Genomic DNA, 21,236 nt, shown 5'->3' with positions numbered 1-21,236 from the left:
ATTTTAAATTAAAAATATAATATTATTTAGTATTTCAAAAGATAGGGCTTGGGAAGTAACCTCAACATTGGTATTACTGGACTACTTTCAGTCTGGGAGCCCGAGTGCCTGGATGTCTCAGTAGGGAGGCTCAGGACTTAGAGCAGGTTTAGGTACTGAAGCTCTTCCTTCTGGAGAAGCCACACATGACTTCTTTGTCAGTTGCTTTAGTGAATGCTTCCCCAGTGGCTGAAAGAACTTTGCTTCCATTATCCTGCTCTTCAGGGCTCCTCCAGCCTCACTCACTTCTTCCTTGTTTGAGGAGGAAATGGTACACTTCCAGTCCACCATGCTCCATCATATGGCTTAAAGGAGAGGGGACCAGGCACCTGCTTGGTGCCACAACCATAGCAGACTTTTCTTCAGTAAATAAGTTAGTGCTTTTCTTTGGACCTAAAACTGAGGATGGATCTCATCTAATGAAATACAGTTCTGTGCAATAGAATTGGCTGCTCAGAAACTTTCATTATTTTTCCATTCTAACCAGAATAAAAGTTTCAATCTTGCATTTATGGCCCTCCATGTTTTGGCCTGAGCTATGGATGCCTGACCTCATTTACCAGTATCCTCTTTTTGTCAGGTAGGCTGCCCTATTCCCTGCTTATTCTGTAGGGCCCACTTGCCTCTTTCTGTGGGGAGGAGGCTTATCCCTCAGAAATCTCCTATTTACTTCCAGTCTTCACTCCAGTCTGTGGTATTATTGGCCCTGGTTCAATGCTGCATACAGTTCTCATCTACATGCTGTCTCCAGCATACAGCCTCACTGAATTCACCTGAATACGTCACTGAACTCACCTAGTATTTTATCTCCAGCTCTCATCTGTGTTCTAGATATTTATGTGCATATAATTATCTTCCCTGCTAAACTCTAGGCAGAATCTGTACCTAATTTAACTTAGTATTTTTTTCTATCACTTACACTTATCGTCAGAGAAAGTTAAAGCTGCAAGGTTTGAGAAGACACAGTGATAATGCCATTTTAAAACTTCTTTGTCTGTGCTCTAGTAAATGATAATGCTGAAGGTGGGATAGACCAGATCTCCTGATTCTCAGTTCAGGTCTTATCCTCCAACAGCAGTGGTTCTCCCCCTGGCTTGCACATTGAAATCACTGGGCATCACCTGTGATGCTTTTAAAATCCTTATCCAGAAGCTTACAACTATAGAAATTAGAGTCTCAGGAGTAGGACGTTCACATCAGTAGCATCCAAATCTCCCCACATGATTCTAGTGTGCAACCAAGATTGGGAATTAATATCCCCAGTGTAATAGCCCCTGGACTGTTGTTGCTTTACTAGGCAGTTCTGTTAATCTGGTGAGCTTTTTGTCAGATAAATAAAATATTAAAGTAGAAAGGTGCTAACTATTAGATAATAGTTTGGTACATCTTATTTTGCTTGCAACAGTAGCTTACAGTTAACTGTTTAACTTTTCAGATTTTCCGAAAGAAAGCAGTGGAACTTGGGGTAAAATTGCTACCTGCATTCCATACTCCCTCTGGAATACCTTGGGCATTGCTGAATATGAAAAGGTAAAACTCTTCATTTTCAACAACATATTTTAAGGTGGAATATTGAAGATTGTTGCCTAATAAGTATACATTAAACAGATAATTACTTGTATGATGCTGGCGACTAACAAACTCCACTGGGAGTCTTGAGATCTGTCTTTTGTTGGCAGCTATTAGCTTTTCAGTGTTCCATAGCCTCAGATGTGTCCCATTGTCAGATGGCATGACCTCAACAGAGTCATTCAGGCCAGACATGATTGGGGGTTTTCACTTTTTCATAGTGACATTACATCAGTGATACTGTCTCTCTCCATAAATACCAAGAGAATCCTATTATCTTTTAAGATAAGTCATCAAAGCAGTTCACTTCCAAAGAAGAAGATTCCCAAGAACCCTTATTTCAGTTCAGCTACAGGTCAGAAATAGGCAGAGATACAATATTTCCACTAATCAGATTCCCCATAAAAGGAGCTGGTATAACGGAGATTGGGAGCACCTGCAGTTACCCACCCCCAAGTTGTAAGAAGAGAAGGCAACTGATCCACTCACCCAGATCAATCCAATCTTCTCATCCTCTTTGGTGGAGAACACTGATATGCCAAGTTCTTGAGAATGTGGCTCCAATTGGAAAACACACATGCACATGTGCATGTGCATGCATGTGCGCGTGTGTGCACACACACACACACACACACACACCCTAGGCTGAACAGACTATCTGGTGTGCTCCCAGAGAGTAGTTGGAGTTTTCATAAGCATTTCATTAATAAACAGTTTTGTCTTAGGCTTCCTTCTGAACACCTTCCTGCCCAGAAGTTATTAATTTCCTGTACCTCTCTGTGATAATGATGAGACAGTGATGATAGCTATTATTGTCACTATAAAATGTGATAGGCTGTTTACTCATATTACCACATATTATCCTCACAACAACCCAAAAAGGTCAATGCTGTTATCTCCATTTTACTAATAGGAAGCTCTAGTCACAGAGATTAATTAATTTGTCCAATACCATACAGTAAGCAAATGGTAGAGCTAGAATATGTACTTAAATGTCTATATGCATGTTGATGCGTATGTGCAAATGAAGCAGCTTTCTGGTTTTAGAAACACCAAGAGACTGCACAGCATGGTTTGGCAAGATTAATGTACATTTCTTCCTAATTATTTTAGTGACATTCTGTCCAAATATTGATCATAAAACCATGAAATAAATCATTGTTTATTTTCTTTTTCTTCTAACAAATTTGTGAGATGCCATGCTTTATTTTCATTTGTATGTTATGTATCTACACCTTGAAATCATCTTGTACCTACATATAGGTGTGGGGAGTGGGGCTGGGAGTTATTGAGTCAGTGGGATGGGGAGAGTTCACACTTCTGGGCCATGTTCCACTGAGGTATTAATAGTTCTCTGTTGAAGAATGTGATGCCTCATTATCTGTTCATCCTTTAGGGGTCCTCAGGCTTTCTCTATCAGCTTGAAGATCATACATATGCTGTAGGGTCTTATGGCATGGGTGGGTCTGAGCTTGGCTTGGAAGCAGCTTGGTTTGTGTTTGGAGGCCCATGAGTGTTTTATTTGACTCCTGTAGATCTTCTTTCTTACCCTTCATATCTTCAGAATTTGTATTTATAAGTAGTATTCTGACCAAGATACTATTCTCTTACCTAAAACAAGATCTGTTCACAAAAACACTGTGCACGATTAACTCATCTTTTCTCTACTAAGAAAAGTGATATGGGCATAGTAGTACAGTGAACTAATTGATTATCAAGAGACCTGAATGTAGGTCTTTACAGCTACTCAAGGTTTATCTTTGCAGCAATCATTTAAACTCTTTTGGCTAATTTGTAACCAGGAAGGTAGGTGAATTCCGTCATTATTTTGTGAACATGCTGGGGTTCACAGACCACTTTAAGATTCTGCTGAAACACATCCCTCTCATAAAATGCATATTCCTGACTACATGGATTTTTACACAATTTCCAAAAGCTAACAGTACAATGGAGGCCCACCAAGGACCCCCAGTTTATAATCCCAGAGTATATGATTACTCCAGCCTTCTCTTAAATTCTGTGAAGCTAGTTTCTCTTGTTTCCTGGGAGGTAATGAAATTGGAGAAAGCTCTACTAAAACTAATAGAGGTGTGGGCTACATCTTTGCAAAACTTGAGCCAATTTTTATGAGATTATGATATTACTTAATTAGTTCTGGCCTCCCTTGAAATAAGCATAACAAATTAGAATTCAAAATACACTATTTTGAAGTATATTTAACTTTACCTTAGTGTTTATTTCTAATTGCCAGGTAGATTTTTCCTTAGTTAAATCTATCCTTAGTGTACCATGCAGATATTTTTCAGTATATAAATACTTAATTTATTAAATTGGTAAATCATCTATTATCTTTCATAACGATGTCTGTCAAGAATTTATTAACCATGGCGTTCAGATTTTTATAAGACTTTATTTTGCGCAGCGTTTTACATTAGAACTTATTATTTAATTTCAGAGATTACAGAAAAATTGCATATGGTAAAAAATAATGTGTCATTTTCATTTATATATTTGCTGATGTTTTCAAGTCAAATTGGATGAAATTGAGCAACCATTTGGCAGCTGATAAAAATACTTTAGTTTCTTCTTGGCAACATGCATGAATTTTTAATTATATATTTTATCCAGTCTCAATCCCATTTACTAAATACCAGTGACTTGCCCAAATTCACACAATAAGCACTGGCAAAATTAATAGTAATATTAGTTTACTAAAATTCCTCCTGTTCCTTCGCCCAATCAAGTACACTCCTTGAATCAGCTGTACTACCAGGTGTGAGGCTGATTATCATCTTAAAAGTTTTCCTGTAGGGGAAGAAGTGACATTTCATATTTATTTACAGTTTTACTTTTCAAGATGTGCTGTTGATGTCACTTGTACATATATACTGTTCTCTGTGAATCACTTTATTTTCACAGTATGGGCCAAGGTATGGGGGACAGCTGGCATAGAGATGCTTTCCTAGTTTTGGAAGGCTGTCACCAGCAGAAGTTTCAAAAGAGGGGAAAAAATATATCTGGCAAAATAATATTTTCTTAATTACCTTCTCAGAATAAGAGAATGTAGAAAACTGCCCAGGAGAAAGAAAAAGGGGCTTAAAGAATGCTTTTTAGACCAGCTGTGTATTCATTGTTGACTGGCTTTGAAACTCTTGGCAAGAATTACCATGGGAGAAACACTGAATGTGCTGGCTGTAATATCATAATTCGGCTCTTCCCTCTCAATTTTGAAACTAGTTTTTAATGTGTCTCTTTGCCAACATCTATATGTTAACAACAGTGTGAACTTATTGGTGTTATTTGTTCACATTTCTCTGGTATTCTGGTTATTGCCTAAAGATAATTGGTTTCTTTACCTTTTCTTTGTCAAAAATAAGCATTTATTTGAGTTCCTGCTGTAATAAAGATTTCTTGCTAAGTCCTGGGAAGATTTTCTACTTCTCTTCACTTTACTCAAAAAGATAACAGACATGTTCTTTCCCTCAGGGGACTCAGCCTGGTTGGTAAAGCAGAATATATTTTTTCTGTGTTATATACTCACACATGTAATTGACAAATGTAAGATGGGCCAAGGAGAGATGATAAGTACTTACCAGGTTGAATTTAAAGCAAGCAGTATTTTGAATTGGGGAGGTTTATGTATTTGGAGACAAAATATCAATATGTCAAGTTGTATTTCAGTGTTCGTGCAAGCTGAATATATGCAGAGAACCTAAAGAATTCACTCATATGCTGTGTTAGGAACTCTGTCCCAAAAGGTATTGAAAAAAAAATTTTTTAATTGTCTTTTCTGCCACATCTATTATAAATTCTTAATTCAATAGCTGCCATATTAATTTGTAAGTTAACTGAAATTGTGATTCAATAGCAAGTACTCATTTGATAACCTAGATGCTATACATAGTTCCTGACTAGACTAACATGCTTCCTTCATCAATACGATCATAGAATGAGGATGCATAAGTTACACAACACCTCTGCTAAAAGAAAATCATTGCCTTTCTAATATTATTTTGGTAGAACTCAATTTCTCTAATGTGAAGATGTCAAGTTGGGTGTCTGTTCTTGTTATTACTATTAGCAAGAGGCCTATGCTTTTTTTCTTCAACCTGAAGCAGAAAAATCACCGCTGTGGTTTGTAAAATCAGGCGTTTCACCATTTCTGTATTTCAAAAGGTAATTCAAGTCTAGGTAGAGTAGACTTAGATTTGGGATTTTTTAAAGTGTGTTCTAAAAATAATGTAGTTAGTGTTCCCATTATTCATTTCTATCACGGGGCATACAGTTTGGACATTCCTAATAATTATTCTGTCTTTCCTGATAAATGAGCTAGTTTTAGCTGTACACTCTTTTATCACTTCTCTGTGTGGATATTTCTGAGACTTGCTTGGTTTTACTTTAAGTTAGTAGAGCTGTCTACAGTGTGTGCTTTTATTGCATACCATCAAGGCATGTGTAGTAAATGACTGATCTCCATTCAGAGTCTCATTAGTCAGTGAGGTGATGAATGAGGCACAACTCCTCACCTGTTTTATTTCCTGCTTTGTAAAGCTTTATTTACTGACTATTCTAATTATCTGATGAAAATACATATGATGTCATTAGTTACATTGCAGTTTATATTATTATAATTAAGTTACAAACTGCTTTACTTTAACTGAGATAGGGCTTTAATTAAGAATAGTACATAGCTTGATGTCTTCTAATAGTGAAAGATTATTCTAGTGAAGCATGTAATGTATATATTTTAAGAAAAGGTGATAGCCCCCTTATTGGGTTTGTTAATGCTTTGATGTTATAAAATGTTTAAATATTGCATTATAGTTGGTTAATTTTAATAAACACAAACTATGAAAGATGGCCTAATAGGTTAAATATTGTTAAAGTATTTTCCTGTATCTCCCTTTGTTTTGTTTGAGACTTAAAGCATAAATTTCTGCATTATTAAATTTGCTAACAGTTTTTTAAAGTTTCTGGTTTCACATTTGAAAGAAGAGTATTGTATTTTCAAATGAAGCAAAATGCAATTGCATACTTTCATATAATAGGAATAATATGAAAATATCAATAAACAAATTTTCTGAACATAAGCAGATCAAGTTGATTTAATGGTGCTAGTATTCTGCGAGGCAAAAATATTGCTTAATTATCCTAAAAGTGTTCTGTAGCAGTGATCTAAGCCTGAGTATAAAATCAGAACTCCATCTTATACTTTATGTTTTATTTATATACTTTATGGATCTGTTAAGAATTCAAAAACAAGTTTACCAACTGTAGAAAAGTTTTTTAAAAAGAAGTTATAGTCTTTCCAAGTATTTTAAGTTAATCTTCTTTACGGTTTCTTTTTTTTTCCTCAGCTGGATTTTTTTTAAATATTGGGTTTCCCATTTTTCTCTCCTATTTTAATTCACTGGCCATTCATACTCTTCTGGAAATAGTAATCAACAATACTTTAAGATTTTAATAGTGATATGTACAGTTATTAATGTCAGAAATTAGAATATCATTACCATAGTTAAATCTGCTATTTATTAGCAGTCTATCTCTGGAAAACTCACTGAACTGAGTTAATCTTTTCATAAGTAAAAGTAAAATAATAGCAACAATAATACCTATTTTGATGGCCTCAAGGCTTTTGTGGAAATCTAATTAGCTAATGTGCAAAAGGAGGTTAAACCTTGCAGGGTGCCGTGAAACAGATGGACATTGGAATTTTTCTTAATTTGTGGTTCTGTTCTCAATATTTCATTATGAAAGAGTATATATGAATATGGCATATGATAAAATAGTATATAGCTAGAACTGACTAACGTGGTTCTGATGCCCTTTTATGGTAGTATTCCATTTTTAAGCCATCAATGTTCCTTACCTGTTCAAGCTCAAGTTCTATTTTTCTCTGGCAGAAAAGAGATGGTAGAACCAATTGGAAGTGTGGAGAGAATGTCTCAGTGTTGTTTATGTAAGATAGTGGTGGCTCCATGTCCCAGCTTTTATTATTTTTTAAGTTATCATTTGGGATTCAACCTATAGGATAAAAACTAAATTTGCCCCTAAAATTATATTTATTGTTGAGTTATGTACTAGAAACTAGAACTGTTCAGCCCATTCGATTTTAAAAGGCTACAAGGCAATATAGTTTTATGTTCTTATCCCAAGTCTAACATGCTATCTAGTGCCTAATTAATGTGGTGCAAACCCAGTCTATGAAAGTGTGTGTGTGTGTGTGTCTGCTATAAATAGCCACATAGCCCTGTTTCCTAGCTCTTAGACTGTTTATTAAGTATCTAACTGTTCTGGTTGCTTTATATCAATGATTCTCTACTTTCCCATGCCTTAGAATAACTGAGATTCTAATATATATATATAAACACACACACACACATAATTTCTGCCTTCATCTTTCCCCTTCCCCCAGTCTGTTTCACTTAGTTTCAGAATAGAATCCTGGCATTTTTTTAAAAACTTCCAGGACATTCTAATATTCGGCTAGGGTTGAGAATCATTGCTTTAAATCTAGCATTTATATGCTGAGGATTGCTTTATTTCTCATCTCAGTTGCATTTGAAAACGTTTCCCTATTCACTAATGGTCAATGTAATTATTGAAATTTAAAAATCCTAGAAAATCACTTTGAAAATACCCAGCTTTAGTAGAACAATGCTGCTCAAACTTTAGAATATGTAAGAATTGCCTGGAGAGATCATTAAAGCATATATTGGTGGATCATACACACAGAGTCTGATTCTTTAGGTGTTTTGAAAAGTTTGATAATCTGCTTTTCTAACCAGATCCCAGTTGATGGGGAAGCTGCAGTGGCTTGCCCAAAGACCACACTTTGAGAACCACTGTAATAAGAAATGACTGAGCCATCACAGCCATATGGTTAAATCTCAGAGCTGTTCAGTGAGGCAGCCAGGTCCACTGTTGGGGAGCCGTGGTGGGCCTGTGTTCTGTTTCTATCATTAGTTAACTTTCATTATTACACAAAGTTTCCACTTAACTCTAAGCAGTTTGTTGCTGCTTCTGGAGAGCAGCCAATTCCACGCAGTAATTACGGAAAAAGAGTTTACATGTCCTTTTCCCCTTGTACTTTCTTTTTCTTTAATCCAGTGAGACTAGAAAGCAAACTTTAGGCTTTTTTAGCATAGAAGGGGAAAAAACAGGCATTTTTAATTAAACACTTCTGGGTTTCTGTTTAAAAATAAAGCTATTTAAATAAAGTCATACTTGTAGCTTCAGGCAAAGTGGCTTTACTATAAACAGCTGGTAACCTCGCCCAGTACCTAAGGGTATTGGAAAGGATGAAGCAGAATCAGGGATTACCTTTCCACCAGATGAGCATGAGGGAATAGAGGTCTCTTCTGTGATCATTTAATCCTCTCACCAAACTTTGGATCACTACAGCTCTGCCAGGCACTCAGTAGCTTGACCAAACTAAAGACATTTATTCATTGCAAGTGGATAGTTAAGGATGCAACACTTAATTTAAATGTACTTTGTGTATAGCCACCTTTATGCAGACGTTAGGGACAAGTAATTCTGAACAGAGGAGGCTTTGATGTTCTTAGTCATGCATTGTGAGGCAGTAGGAATCTGAAGAACCTCAGGATGCCTGAACAGTTTCCTTTCTTCCCACCTCTCTGGTCATAATTGAAGTTAACACCCAGGTAAATGGGTTTTTTAAGTGTCTTTTATTCTCTGGAGGAAGGAGCAGACCATATCTGCCCCTGAACACAGGCTGTAGCGGTCCTCATTTCTTCTGCACCCCACCATCCTTCCTTTTCCATGAATTTCTGCTCAGGCACCTGTTGTGTTTCTGACAGGGCAAGAGCAGAAAATTGACATGAATGGAATGACCAGGTTCACCTTTTGCTCAACAATAAATTAGATATTTTAAAATATTTTTTCTATACTTTCTGAAGGTTCTACATTTTAAGGGTAAATTGTAGCATATGAATAATTAAAGTTCAGAAATTTATCAAAGGTGATGTGTAGAGAATTTAGAGGCAGTTTATCCCAAGAGTTGCTTAAATCCCTTTTTAAGTGACCTGTGGTATGTGAGAAGTCTGTTAAGAGGGCTTCCTCAACCTTTAATTTTGGGCAAATATAACCTTGGTTCAAAGCAGAGGGGACTGCATTTTTAAATATGACCACTACTTTTCCGAGAACATGTACCACAGTTTAAGCAGTTAACTCACCAGGAAAATTTCATGTAAGGACAAGTATAGTTATTTTAATGCAACAATTTCAAAGTGGCTTTCATCTCAAGGCTTTCAGATGCACAGAACCTAGTGTTTTACAGATTCAGCTTTATTCACCCTCTTCACATAATTGGTGGCGAATCGGCCTCAGCAGTTTGAAATTTATGCTGTGTACAGAACTTAGATTAGGAACAAGTCAGAACGCACCAATTCATATACCTCCCTTACAAACTAGCAATGGAATAATCTTTTCAAGGAATTGACTTCCCCAGGTTTTTAATGACCCAGCAATCAATTTTCCTGTGATTAATCTCAAGACTAGGCTTATGTTGTTCTTGTGGGACAAATCTTTCAAATATCTAATTAATAAAGTTTAATTTAAAAGTTTATGAAATAGTTTGAATATGTGGTTGAAAATCAGCCCAGGTATCAAGGCACTTTATCAGCCCTCATAATTGTTAATCACTGTAAATATTCAACTAACTATATTGAATCTTTGAGTGGGAATTGGTAGGTCAATATAAAATATTTAGACTACAGCCAATAGTTTTAAAGGCCTCACAGTCTCAGTGGATACATTAACTACTCCATGCTTCCTGCTGTGCAGCAATAGCTATAGTTGATCTGTTCTGAAAAATGGGATGAACAATAATTAATTGCAGTTTTTTTATTAACTAGAATAAAAAAGTGATGGAGCAATACTAAGAATTAATTGTAATTTACGAATCTGGAAATTAATGTGCAGCTGGGCATAAGTACAGGCAGTGCAATATGGTGTTTTAGCAATCATGACAAATTATCTTCATCTATAAGGTGGACAGTTGTTAGGATTCCTTTATTCATCTTTTAATAATAGACTCAGTTTCAGGAAGACTTTATGTGAATGTTCACGTTGCCCTTTTAAACTGAAAGTGTGAGTTGAAGTTTAACATTATTAATTAAATCTTGCTTCCCCTCTTTGTCATGTCATGCTATAGTTTTTATGGAACATTTGTACAAAACAGTGATTACTGGTAATTGACCTGCATATGTTGAATAATCTTAAGATGGTACTGAGAGTTTAATGTACCTTGTAAATTCAGAGGCTTCCAATTAAGTCAAGTTCTTAAGATAATCACTTTCAAAACTAATCAAGTAATAGGACATTATTAAAGCTCTTATTGACTTAATTGTGACAAATTAATAAACAGACCCTGTGCAATTACTATAATAGCTGTATCAGTGAACAGTTTTTCAAAATGTAAGCATAAATCTATTCTGCTCCCCCAAAAGTACAATAAAAACTATGCCACTTTAAGATGGGTATCATTTCAAATAGCTGTGTTTGAGTACATTCTACAAGTAATTTGAATTTGTGTTTCTTTCTTTTAAAATATGATTACGTTTGTTTATTTCAAAGGTCAGTCTACTCGCTAAGCCCTTAGAGCATATAATTTTATAAGAGGTCTTCCATATGCCGTGGACAAAACAATTACATGTTCTTATGTGTTCTCTCGTCTCTCTTTTCTATGTCCTATGTCCTTGGTGTTCTCTCTCTACTGAGAGCTATCGCATGTCTTTTCTTACTCTCTCTTTGTTCCCAAAAGCTGTCAGCCTGGTGCCTTTTTATACCTGGTGGACATTCTGAAGTGCACATTGAAAATAAATAAATTATGAATTACAGATTTGCCATACTTTTAACATCTGACAGTGCCAGTTCCTATAACTGTGCTGACTGTGTTTAAGAAAAATCAGCAGAAAGGCAGCAGAAAGAGCAAGGATGTAAGTTTTGCTTCCATCATTTTAAGAATAATGTGACAGGTATATATATCTGCCTAGGTCCATCTAACTGTATTCAAAGTGCTGTGCTTTATTGAATATAACTTTGGCTTTTTAAGTGTGATCGCTTATCTTTTTTTATTAAAAAAAATTTAGCTTGCTACCCAGCCATTAGTGAACATACTTTGTTTAAGCATTAGTTTTTCTATTTGTTGAAGTAGGACTAATAAGTAGTATCAGTTTTACAAAAATTGAATTTATGACAGGACCTAGAAATTTGAGGAGCTGAGCAATATTTTGGACTCAAAAGACTAGATCATTATGGAATTTCAGGACCTCAGACAGGTTGCTGCCAGCATAGTGCTCATCTAGATTGCCTGAAATCATTAAAGGGCCATCCACACTGTGTTTGATTTAGACCTTAGCAAGGAAGAATGGATTTCGAAGTAAAGAATTGTCTGTATGTACGTGTGTGTGTGTCTGTGTGATGTGTACACACATCTGTAGTTCTAACAATTCTTCATGTGTTCATTTTATAATGCACAGTCTTCTGCAAACACAGAAGCATTATAGAGTCCTAATAGTAATTGTTATCATCTGGGACAACAAAGAGAAGTATACAATGAAACTACCCAGCTGAAGAATGATTATTCTCCAATTATTGCAATACCCTAAAATGAAACTAGAATAAAGTTGTGGCGATTTCCTTAATTATGAAGTATTAAATTATGAGGCTCCTAAATTTAACAGCAGAAAAAAAAATAATGTTACACTGTAATAAATGCAGTCCTTTTATCTATTTACATGTGAATTACTATAGCTAGTTCATGATGGTGTAGGAATTTGCATCCCACAAATATATTGGGACCATAAACCAGTGGTCTTTAAACTGTTTTGATTGCTCTCTCATCAGTAAAATATTTTTGTGCATTCACCTCAAAATATGTATTATTTATAAATTATATGTATACATACCACTCTACTAATATGTCATGTTCACTTTGATGCATTTGAAAGATTATAAAGGGATAAGATATAGATGAAGAAATAAAATATTTATAAATTACTGAGAATGGATGAAAAGTTTTAGTGAGAGCAGTGTGAGATACTGATATTTTTAGTGAATGCATTTTTTTCTTAAAATTCCAGTTTAACACTTGTGGCATAGTGAGTGATTCAGAGGTCTGTGTTGCTTATTTCAAACTTGGTTTTAACATCTGTCCCACATGATGAAAAGACACAAAGTGGGCCGGGCACAGTGGCTCAAGCCTGTAATCCCAGCACTTTGGGAGGCCGAGGCGGGTGGATCACGAGGTCAAGAGATCGAGACCATCCTGGTCAACGTGGTGAAACCCTCTCTCTACTAAAAATACAAAAAATTAGCTGGGCATGGTGGCACGTGCCTGTAATCCCAGCTACTCAGGAGGCTGAGGCAGGAGAATTGCCTGAACCCAGGAGGCGGAGGTCGCGGTGAGCCGAGATCGCGCCATTGCACTCCAGCTTGGGTAACAAGAGCGAAACTCCGTCTCAAAAAAAAAAAAAAAAGACACAAAGTGGTGCTGATGAAAAAAGTATGGTATTGGCTGACATTCCTGAAACATGTTTATTCCAAATCCCATCTTCTAGTTATACAGAGAATTTTTTTAACATTCTGCTAGCAAACAGCTGTCTTTCCTGAGATCATCATACATTCTTGCAAATTAGTAGAAAAATAGATGTTGTGTGTATATTCACACAAATGTCTTGGTTTCTTAGTGCAAACAGAAGTTACGTTTTCCCTATACTGTAGTTCATGAAGTGCCCAATAGCATTATGTCTAAGAAGAGCAATGAATATACTTTCATTTAAAAATGTTTTATTGCTAAAAAAAAAAAACAAAAAAAAAACAGCTAACAATCATATGAGCCTTCAATAAATAGTAATCTTTTTGCTGGTGGAAAGTCTTGCCTTGATGTTGATGGCTGCTCATTGATAAGGGTAGTGGTTGCTGAAGGTTTGGATGACTATGGCAGTTTCTTAAAATAAGACAACAGCAAAGTTTTTTTTTGTTGTGTTTTTTGAGCCAAGGTCTCATTCTGTTGCTGAGGCTAAAGTGCAGTGGCATGACCGTGGCTTACTGCTGCCTCAACCTCCCAGGCTCAAGCAATCCTTCTACCTCAGCCTCCAGAGAAGCTGGGATTATCATCACATGCCATCATGCCTGGCTAATTAAAAAAAAATTGTAGAAATGGGGTCTCATTATGTTGCCCAGGCTGGTCACAAACTCCTGGGTTCAAGCAGTCCTTCCATCTCAGCCTACCAAAGTTCAAGGATTACAGGTGTGAGCCACCACACCCAGCCAACAATGAAGTTTACTGCTTTAATTCTTCCCTTCACAAAATATTTCTGTGTAACATGTGATACTCTTTGATGGCATTTTCCCCACAGTAAAACTTCTTTCCAATTTGGAGTCAGTCCTCTCAAACCCTGACGCTGATTTACCACTGTGTTTATGTAATATTCTTAATCTTTTGTTGTCATTTCAACAATGTTCAGAGCATCTTCACCAGATCCCATCCCAAAAAAAAACATTTTCTTTACTCATCCGTAAGAAGCAACTCCTCATTCGTGAAAGTTTTATCATGGAATGGTAGCAGTTCAGTCACGTCTTCAGGCCCCGCTTCTAATTCTAATTTTCCTCCTATTTTACCACTGCAGTTTAACTCTATTTAACCACTGCTATTTAACCTCTGCAGTTACTTCCTCCACTGAAGTCTCCCCTCAGAGTCATCCAGGAGGGTTAGAATCAACTTCTCTCAAACTCCTGTTAATGTTGATTTTTTTACTTCCTCCCATAAATTACAAATGTTCTTAATGGCATCTATAATGGCAAACCTTTTCCTGAAGGCTTTCACTTTGCTTCGCATGGATCCATCAGAGGAATCACTGTCTATGGCAGCTATAGCCTTATGAAATGTACTTTTTAAAAAACACTTGAAAGTCAAAATTACTTTTTTTTTTTTTTTTTTTTTTTCCCGAAACAAAGTCTTGCTTTATTGGCTTTGTTGCCCAGGCTGAAGTGCACTGGCACAATCTTGGCTCACTGCAACCTGCATCTCTCAGGTTTAAGCCATTAGCCATTCTGCCTCAACCTCGTAAGTAGCTGGGATTATAGGTGCCCAACTGGCTAATTTCTTTGTTTTTAATAGAGATGGGGTTTTGCCATGTTGGCCAGGCTGATCTCAAACTGGTGACCTCAAGTGATCCACCTACCTCAGCCTCCCTAAGTGCTAGGATTACAGGCGTGAGCCACCGCACCCAACTCAAAATTACTCCTCCATTCATGGGCTACAGAGTGGACATTATGTTAGCTGGCATGAAAACATCATTAACCTCTTTGTACGTCTCCATCAGAGATTTTGGGTGACCAGGTACTTTGTCAATGAGCAGTAATATTTTTAAAGGAATCTTATTTTCTGAGAAGTAGGTCGCAACAGTGGGCTTTGAATATTCAGTACGCCATGTTGTAAACAGATGTGCTGTCATCTAGGCTTTGTTGTTCCATTTATAGAGCACGGGCAGAATAGATTTAGCATATTTATTTTAATATGGAGTCTTGCTTTATCACACAGGCTGGAGTGCAATGGCACCCCCTCAGCTTACTGGAACCTCTGCCTTCCGGGTTCAAGCAATTCTCCTGACTCAGCCTCCTGAGTAGCGAGATTACAGGAGCATGCCACCAGCCCCAGTTAATTTTTTGTATTTTTAGTAGAGATGGGGTTTCACCATGTTGGCCAGGCTGGTCTCAAACTCCTGACCTCAAGTGAGCGGCCCACCTTGGCCTCCCAAAGTGCTGGAATTATAGGCATTAGCCACCATGCCCAGCCAGATTTAGTGTAATTCTTAAGGGCCCTAGGATTTCTGGAATCATAAAGCCACCAGCTGCATTTAGCCTCTAACAGGAGCATTAGCCTGTCCTTTATAGCTTTGAACCCAAGCAATGATATCTCCTCATGATAAATCCTAGATGGCATCTTCTTCCAGTAGAAGGCTGTTTCATCTACATTGAATATCTGTTATTTAGTGTGGCTGCCACCTTCATCAATAATCTTAGCCAAGTCTTCTGCACTTCTAGCACTTACTGCTTCACCTTGCACTTTTATGTTACAGAGACAGCTTCTTCTCTTCACCCTCATGAGCCAACCTCTGCTAGCCTCAAAGTTTTCTTCTACAGATTTTTCACTGCTGTCAGTCTTTGTAGAATAAGAGAGTTAGGGCCTTACTCTGGAGTAAGTTTTGGCTTAAGAGAACATTGTGGCTGGTGTGATCTTCTATCCACACCACCTAAAACTTTCTCCCTATAGTCATAGGGCTGTTTTGCCTTCTTATTCATGGTTTCACAGTAGCTTTTAATTTCCTTTAACTGTTTGGTACAAGAGGCCTAGTTTTTGGTCTGTTCTCACTAAACTTTATCATTTACAGGCTTTTGATTTGAAGTAAGAAGCATGTGATTCTCACTTTCATGTGATAACTTGAAGTCCATTGTTGGGTTATTAATTGGCCTGATTCCAATATTGTAGTATCTTAAGAAATGGAAGGTCCTAAGGGTAGGGAGGGAAATTTGGAACAGTTGGTCAGTGGAGCAGCTCAGAACACATACACTTATAAATTAAATTCACCATCTTGTTTGAATGTGGTTGGCGGCACCCTAAAACACTTAGAATTGTACCATCTGACCACAAATCACCATAACATATCATAATAATGACAAAGTCTGTAATATTGTAAGAATTACCAAAACGTGACACAGAGACACAACATGAGCACAGGCTGTTAGAAAAATGGCACCAGTAGACTTGCTTGACACAGGGTGTCACAGACCTTCAATGCATAAAAAACACAATGTCTGTGAAGTGCAGTAAAGCAAAGTGCAATAAAACGAGGTATGCCTGTATATAAATTTTTAATAGCATATAATTTTTAATATATAAAATTACATGGCTGGGTGCAGTGACTCATACCTGTCATCAGTTCTTTGGGAGGCTGAGGTGAAAGGATTGCTTGAGCACAGGAGGTCAACAACAGCCTAGGCAACAAAGCGAGACCTTGTCTCTACAAAAAATTTAAAAAATTAGCCAGGCATGGTGGCACATGCCTGCAGCCTCAGCTACTCAGGAGGCTGAGGTGGGAGGGTCACTTGAGTCCAGGAGGTCAAGGCTGCAGTGAGCCATGATTGTTAACACTGCACTCCAGCCTGAGTGACAGAGACCCTGTCTCTCAACAAAAAAAAATTTTTTTAATGTTTAAAATTTTTATTTTATATACATACTTACACATACAAACACCGTTTTTAAAAATGAGTTCAGAAACTCCTGAAACTTTTCCTCTGGAAGATTTTAAAACAAGGTAGAAAAACTCAGTTTTTAAATTTAATACAAACACGAATTTTAAATGTGAAGCACTTTCACAAATATTTTCATTAACATTTAGTTTCAAAGTAATCTTTTCTTAGAATGAGTTTCTTTCGAAATGCAGAATTTGTTCTATTCTTGTTAAATTGTCCTGTCTTGAAGTGGTAGATCAAGTGTGTTGTTCTTTTCAAATTATCTGGTAGGAAGCATACTTGCTGACAATGACTTGTCACAGAAAAAGCCATCAGCAAATGTGGGGACACCTTTCCATTTTGTGAAATGACAACTCTTGATTAAATACTTTGCCTCAAGACAATCCAAAAATCTGTTTGATGCAGATATTATTGAGGTCACCATCCAGCTCTTTACAAAGTATTGTGATAATGTAAGTATCATACTGTGCAGAGAGTTTGGATTTTAAAATTAATTGTATTGGTGGCATTCTATAACTCATAATCCACAATACATCAAAAGCCGCTGAAAGCTGTAGAGGGATCCCTTTGCCAGTTTCTCATTGTGGATCTCTACAAGAATCTCAGGTATCTCTTGTATGTCACCTTTCAAAGAAGCACCAAGGGACAGGAGCATTGTATATCTGAAGATTTAAGAAAGATTTTCTTGATTATAGGTTTAAAAATTAGCAGCTTTGATAGTTTCCTCTTGTACCCTGTGCTTACTGCACTCTAATTAAGAGTCTTGCATTTGGCTTCAAAGGCTGCTGCCATAAACAATAAATATCTAAATGTCATTTACCTTTAAGCCCAGACCAATTTCTTATGATCTGACAGTTTATAATGGGCATATTGTCTTATTACATTAAGTGGACTTTGATCCTGTTTAGATTACTCTTGAGAATATTTTTTAAATTGGCTTAAAAGAAAGTTCTAAATTATTTTTAACTAGATGTAAATATTACAAGACTATATTGTGGCACACTCTTATTTGTATTAATTTTCTTCACTTTAAAGTAGGTCAGACTGTGTTATGTGCCCAGAGAGGTTATTGATTAGGATCAAGAGCTTTTCTTAGGTGGTTTTAATGTGAAATTGCTTGGAAAGTACTTAAACACATTACTCTCTAATATTGGTTGGGTAAGCAATAAAATAGTGGAGGTTATCAATCTATACTAAAAAAGTGATAAATGAGCAAGATAGCTATATCCAGAATTTTTGCTAGATTCAAAGGGATTCAAATTATAGAATTCACTAACTGAGTTTCTGAGTGTTATGAGCAAGAAAGTGATAATTTCATATTGAAAAAATTTTTTAAAGTGGAATTTATAATGTAAGCATAGCACTATATAGAATAATCCATAAGAATTACAAATTTGCTTTTCAAGTTTTTCTAAAGAAGGGAGAATAGGTCCCTTTTCAAACTAAAAATGTTACAAAATATATTATTGTGCTGATTCTGAAGGAAAAGAGAGTAAAGGAGAAGGATGGAAGTCAGGAAAATTATGAATTTAGAAGCTATAGGCAGCCAGATAAGCTAATATTAGTGCTTTATGCTTCTATAATCTTCTATAGTCTGCAAAGGATTTCCAAGTACACACACACACACACACACACACACACGTGTGTATACATATAAAGTCTTATTAATTTGATTTAATCTAATCTGGTACAAGCATAAATATCCAATTCTATAATTTGAATTTCCTTTTGAAATAGTTTGAAACTATTGGAACTGAAAGAAATAATTTTATGCTTTTAAACTTTCCAATACCCAGGGCAAAGGCAGAGAAGAGAAAATTATCTTAGTATTTTATTGGCATTGTAGGCATCACTCTATTGTCTATTTGTAGTATATTGATCATTAAGTAATTCCTGTGTTATTTTAAAATGTTTTCCATGGGTCAGGTTGAATTCTACAAACCTGCCAGAACTATATTTCACCAGTAATACTAGGGTTTGATATATACAACCACCTTTTATTAAGCTTATTCTCTCTATTTAAAGGTAAAAAATGAATGTAAACTTCAAAATCCTTCTCTGAGGACTTAAAAGTGACAACTATATGCATAGCCCCTTTCTTACCTGGATGTGAAGCCTATGATTATGGAATCTGAATTCTTTTAAACATCTTTTGTTAGAACTGATTTTCCTTCCTTCATGCTGTCTTTTTGACTCCACTACTCTTCTCTCTTCTCACCATCTTTGTGATAATGTGATCAAATGTGAAATTATATCCAGTGAGAGTCTCAGTGGTTAAGAGTGAAAGTATTTCCCGGAAGTCCAGGAGCTTCATGCTTCCTTCAGTGCCTTGGCCAGGCCCTCAGGGAATGAGGAGACCTTTGCTCTTCCCTCCACCTTGTCTGACTCCTCAAGCCTCCAGCCTTGAGGAGCCTTCTCTAGATGAAAGCACCTTAGTACTTGTATTAGACTGTTCTCACACTGCTATGAAGAAAAACCAAAGACTGGGGAAATTTATAGGAAAGAGTTGACTGACAGTTGCACATTGCTGGGGAGGCCTCAGGAAACTCCATGGAGGAACGCAAAGAAGAAGCAGGCACCTTCTTCGCAAGATGGCAGGATGGAGTAAGTGCAAGCAGGGGAAATGCCAGGTGCTTATAAAACCATCAGATCTCATGAGACTCACTCACTATCATGAGGACAGCATGAGGGAGCTGCCTGATGATCCAGTGACCTCCACCTGGACCCACCCTTGACACCTGGGGATTATGGGGATTATAATTCAAGATTCATCATCTCAAAACATATTATCCCTCTGCTCTTCATACTTTTTCCCTTTAATCAAGAATCTTTGTTTCCCAAAAGCCGCAGGGCTTTTCTTTAAGTAGGCACTGCGCTCTGTAACCCTATGTTCATGCATATGTAGCCCCTTTGCCGAGAAGGACTTTACTCCATCAAAACCTTGCTATTCTTAAAGGTCCAGTTGTGTCATCTCGTCTGTGAAAGATGTCATCATTTCTTTCTCTCATCCTTGCCCCTTCCCTACCTTGAAAAAGTAATCACCACCCCCTTCTCTTAACACTTGCTTTCCCACTGCCAATATAGCTATACTATGGAGTTGAGGGACTCCAGAAAGTTCTGTTAGTACATAACTGTGTTGAAGGCATGAAGATGAAAGTTCTTGGGAGAATTAGAGAGTAATATGTTCACTTGGGGTTTTTTCCCCTAAAACAAAAAATGTTCATTTTTCAGGAAATACCAGTGAACATCCTTCTTCTAGATCCTGGACCAGGTGCAGGGGATAACTGGTCAACAAAACACTTTCTTGATAACTCTCACAGAGTTTATAGTCTAGTGGGGAGACAGACATTTGTTAATCATAAAAGCATTTCGAATTGCAGGACATGAAGAAGTCATTTTTAAGCTGAGATCAAGGGGATGTGTAGATGAGAGCTAGGGGAAAAGAAGAGAGTGGATGGTCCAGGCAGTGGGGCACATGGAGTGTCAAATCTCTGTGCTGAAAAGGAGCAGGGCAAGGCCAAGAGGCTGATGGATGGCAAAGCTGCCTGGGGCAGAGAGCAGCAGGGTGGAGAGTGAATGTGGACAGACTCTGCGGCAGGATCTCATGTTTGTCTTGGCGTCGTAGGAAGCACGTGTCATGTTCGTGTTTAGTTGATTCAGGTTCACTGCTCTTAAGAGCCATGAAGCATTATGACCAATTCATGCCAGTAATCAGGAGCAGTCATTTTAGGTTCTTATATTTTACCTCTTTGATTTTTTTTTTTTTTTTTTTTGTCTTTTCCTGTAAACACAAGCCTGCAAATGCAAGTTTCTAGCAGGGTAGGCCCTTGAAATGTTGGGTCTGATTGGTCTCCAGGAATTGGTTTCACTATCAAGTAGTAAAAATTTCATTTGAGATTATCTGCCATCAGATCGTTTGACTATATATAGACTGCTACCAAAACAAAGGCCTCCCTTGTGAGAAAGAGCATGTAGTTGACACAACTAGCAAGTTTGTATTTTTTAGTTATGTTCACTTGTTTCAGATAGTCAAAAATAACTTTAAACAATATATTTGTTTAATTGAAGAAGAGAATGTCATATAAAATGGATTCCGGTTCACAATTGCTAAGCTTAGAATGAGTCCAGTCACCAAAAAACTAAAGTCAGAACATGCAGATATATGTACATATCTTTATCTGTTTTTTTTCTCCATTTTTTAAAAACAGAAGAGGGGATTGCCTGAGTTGAAAACATGACAAAGGAATTAGCACTATAGGAAACCAGGAGAAAGGCTCACGAAAAATGAAATGTTCTACACTGTATTATTAAAGTATTTACACTCAGAGGACATAAGTGGGTGCCAT

At 36.8% G+C, this 21,236-nt stretch overlaps 1 protein-coding gene across 2 annotated transcripts in view; it reads left to right on the top strand.

Annotated features, from left to right (window-relative positions):
* Positions 1 to 21,236, top strand: part of MAN1A1 (mannosidase alpha class 1A member 1) — a 183,108-nt gene that overhangs the window by 102,365 nt on the left and 59,507 nt on the right. For both annotated transcript variants that reach the window (XM_002746910.7, XM_054254374.2), the window contains one exon: positions 1,475 to 1,569. In XM_002746910.7, the coding sequence (XP_002746956.1) occupies positions 1,475 to 1,569 (95 nt within the window). The remainder of the gene's footprint in view (positions 1 to 1,474; positions 1,570 to 21,236) is intronic.

The sequence above is a fragment of the Callithrix jacchus genome, chromosome 4, assembly GCF_049354715.1.
Source record: "Callithrix jacchus isolate 240 chromosome 4, calJac240_pri, whole genome shotgun sequence".
Classification (NCBI taxonomy): domain Eukaryota; kingdom Metazoa; phylum Chordata; class Mammalia; order Primates; family Cebidae; genus Callithrix; species Callithrix jacchus.
This window is presented reverse-complemented; position numbering and strand designations above follow the sequence as displayed.